Genomic DNA, 4053 nt, shown 5'->3' on the forward strand with positions numbered 1-4053 from the left:
AATTCAAACCACTTCAAATGTACGGATCCGATACCGTACCCGACGATCCAGACCGAACTGCCTTCCGTAAAACCGAGAAGAAGTACAAATTATATTACGATTCCACTTCAAAAAAGTAAGCAATTACTTGTTTCTTATCCACTAATCATATTATTATTATTATTATTATTATTATTATTATATTGTTGTTGTTATTATTATTATTATTGTGTAATGATGTTTTAATTATATGTTAGGAAGAAGCTACCGAGACCGGTAGATCTATCGGAGGTGATCGATTTCAGATCGGTTTCGGATTCGTTTGCGAGAACCGGTGATATTCGTTCGGGAGTTTCGAAGGTGGAGAATCGGTTCGATAAGCCGGTTTTCGGCTTGGATGACTGTCCTGGTGTGTTGAGATGATTTTATTATTTAGTTTATGTTCGTGAACGTCTGTTTATGTTTATGTTAGCTCAGTAATGTTTCATTTTATAGTTATTAGATGCGTCAGGCGCAGCGCATAGGCGAATGAAAAATTGAAAATATAATATGTATATGAAGAATATAAATACTATTTAAAAAAAAATAATATATGACATTTAATTTCATCTAGTTAGTATAAAAAGTTCTAAAATAGTCAAGATTACTGTTCAAACAAGCCGGAGCTCTATTTTCAAAGTTCGAGTTTGGCACGTGAGTGGATTTTCAAGCTCGAGCTTGGCTCGGCTATTAGTTTTTATATGTTTATAATTACTTTTATGAATTTTTTTTTCAATTATAATTTATGTATAAAATTATATATATTATTTTGTTATTTTCTCATAACATTATATATATTAATTAATAGTTATTAAATATATATATTAAAAAGTTATATAAATGGTTTAGGCTCGCGAGGCGGCTTGAGCTCGATAAGTGAAGCTTGGGCTCGATTGAGCTTTTTCTCGAGCTGATCTTGAGTAGTTCGCGAGCAGCTCGGCTCGTTTGCACCCCTAGTCAAGATTCAAATGTAGTTTCAAAACTTGAATAACAAAATGTATCAATATAATGCCTTTGACTTCTCCTAGATCTAAGCTACAATAGCACCCCTTGTGTTTCTTTTGCTCGGCTTTTATGTTCTCATGTTCTTGGCATAGACATTGCCGAAGCTCTAGCCTAGGCATTAGAAGTGTATTTATGGAGCCTCACCTGAAAAATGGATCTAGGCGCAAGAAGTGAGGGCTTATAATAACTATGGTTCATTTACGTTCCTTAGTTTATGTTTGCTTAAGGTCTTTCAGAATCGTTTGCTACAAACGGTGATCTACTAATTATAATTTTAACCTGATTTTAAAATAATTGTTACTTTTTTTATGTTATATATAAAACTGTAACTTAGACATATATTTATAAAAAATTATGAGTAAACAAAAATTATTTAAAAATAAAAAAAAGAGTCAAGCCCATGCCGAGCTCGAGCTTGACAAACTACTTACGAGCCGAGCTCGGCCATTAGAAGTAGAGCTCGAAACGAACCGAGCTTGGGCAGTCGGGCTCTCAGATATTTCTGGTTTCGGATTACTTGCCTGCTAGAAGCTTATCTGCAGTACTTCATGGTAAGCTTTGTCAAGCTCGGCTTGGGCTTAACTCGTTTTTTATCTATTAAATAATATTTTTAAAATATATTTCAAGTTATAGTTTTATATATCACATAATATATTTTGTAGTTATTTTTCTCATAACTTTATATATAATAGTTATTAAAGATATGTATATTAAATAAAATTATATGCTCTCAAGCTCCTTAAGTAAACCCCAGTCTCGTTTATTAAACAAGCTTTCGAGCTTGTTTAAGCTCGGCTCAGTTAGGCATATTCATGAGCCGAACTCAGGAGCGTTTTGGCTCGTTTACACCTCTACACTCAGTTATATTTTCATGCTCTTTCATCTATGTTTATAGTATTGACGAACGAACATAAACAAACACAAACATAATCATTTTCTTAACAAATGAACGCAAACAAGTACACCCTGTTTGTTTAACTGTTTGTGTCCATAATTTGTTCGGTTAAAGTTAAATGAACGAACATGGACATGCTTCTTTCGTGTTCGTGCGATATATTTACAAGCCTAGATGAAATTGTTATATGCAGCAAACCGACCGGTGATGCGTTTGTAATGTGGAGTATTTGTGCTTATTACGTGGTCTAGAATCTCGATTGCAGGTTTTTATTTCATCCCTGCAGCATTGAGTATTGAGGAACAATGCAGATGGATCAAAGAGAGCTTAGTGAGTTTCCCGCAACCTCCAAACAGAACAAATCACAATGCTGTTTATGGAGGCATACATGATCTGTTCAATGCTGCAAAAAATGGACAAGTGTTAGTTAAAGAAGATTCAGTTGCTGATGATGCCACCTTTCATAATCATAAGTGGGCTAGTTCCGAAGAACTTGATTCATCGGATAATGGAGATAATTGTAAACCGGTTTCAGCATCTGTCTTGCTAAGGAAGTTAAGATGGAGCACTCTCGGTCTGCAGTTTGACTGGTCAAAGGTGAACTTTTGTGTACCATTGGTTCGTAACTGTTAAACGGGTCATATTCACGGGTTGGGGTCCAACATGTTCCAAACCCGAAAATCGTGTCATAGACGTAAACCCGTACATGACACGCATATTCTAAGGATAACCCGAACACGACGCGTTTTACCTGAATGCAATTTGTTTTATTTTTTGTTTTCACATATCAATACTTTAAATCTACATTTTTACCAAAAAAAATTGCTAATTTATGTAAAAATTTACATTCCAATTATAAAATCTAGTGTGAATTTTCTTTTTACCTTTAAATTTTGGTATAAAATACCCAACCAGTTTAATTTTAAATTTAATACACATTTAAAAAAAAAATAAAGTACAAAAATAAAAAGGGATAAATGGGTCCAACCCGAAACCGTTTATACCAAACCCAAACCCGTGAATTTCTTGTTAGGTTCTTGTCGTGTTTTTGGGTCGTGTAAGAATTTAACATCCCTAGTTTGTATTTGCTTATACTTTGTTGATTAACTTAAGTTTGCCGACATTTATATTTTTTTTGTAGAGGAGTTATAATGTTTCTCTCCCACACAACAAAATTCCGGACGCACTTTGTCAACTGGCTAAGAAAATGGCTGCACCTGCCATGGCAGTTGGAGAAGAATTTCAACCAGAAGCTGCAATTGTTAATTACTTCGGGTCAGGTACTATTATTCAATATCACATAATCACTTTGAGAATACGTATTCAAACACGTTATAAATACTATATTAATCTTCTAATATCTCAGGTGATATGCTCGGTGGTCACCTTGATGACATGGAGGCAGATTGGAGTAAACCTATCGTAAGCATGAGGTCGGTATCAGTGTATATTGAATAAAAAGATCAATAATTTTGTCATATAATATATGTTGGTTACCGACATTATGAATGTTAATTTTTTTTAAATCTAGTTTGGGATGCAAAGCTATTTTTCTTCTTGGAGGGAAATCCAGAAATGACGAACCGTTAGCAATGTTCCTCCGTAGTGGCGATATTGTGTTAATGTCTGGGGAAGCAAGGGGGCGTTTTCACGGTCGGTACATAATATTATTTTTATTTTTCTTTTTCTTTTTCCTTTTTATGGTTATTTTTATTTTCAACATTCTAAATTCCTTTTTTGATTTTGTTTTGCAGGCGTGCCTAGGATTTTCACGGATACAGAACACGCAGAGATCGGGTGTTTAGAAAAGCAGTTGTCAGATGAAGATGATATTTTTTACTTGGATTATATTAAAACTTCAAGAATAAACATCAATATAAGGCAAGTTTTCTGATTTATTATTTAGTTAAACCGATAAAAGTAGTTTAGAGAAGTCGCCATAGTTTCATGGTTTTTTTTGCTATTCATTACAGTTTATGATATAACTTAAATATTTTCATTTTTGACTCTTGCAATTTATGTATTTTGTTTTGTATTATGTTCTTTTATTTTCGTTCGTAGGAACAAAAGTTAGAAAAAATGGCTGTCAACAAAATCATGTATGTTATTTTTTCCGATTTAAATGATATCTTATT

General features: G+C 33.4%; 1 protein-coding gene across 1 annotated transcript; it reads left to right on the top strand.

Moving 5' to 3' along the window:
• LOC143576392 (DNA N(6)-methyladenine demethylase ALKBH1A-like) lies at positions 1-3827 on the top strand. The gene is made up of 7 exons (XM_077060494.1): positions 1-115; positions 237-388; positions 2184-2515; positions 3060-3198; positions 3285-3351; positions 3450-3571; positions 3673-3827. Exons 1-7 carry the CDS (start codon positions 18-20, stop codon positions 3810-3812), a joined length of 1050 nt encoding a protein of 349 aa, XP_076916609.1. The 5' UTR covers positions 1-17; the 3' UTR covers positions 3813-3827.
• Positions 3828-4053: the final 226 nt, after the last annotated feature.

The sequence above is a fragment of the Bidens hawaiensis genome, unplaced genomic scaffold (assembly GCF_021521415.1).
Source record: "Bidens hawaiensis isolate Kalapana, Puna unplaced genomic scaffold, B.hawaiensis_p1.1 tig00028088_1, whole genome shotgun sequence".
Taxonomy (NCBI): Eukaryota; Viridiplantae; Streptophyta; class Magnoliopsida; order Asterales; family Asteraceae; genus Bidens; species Bidens hawaiensis.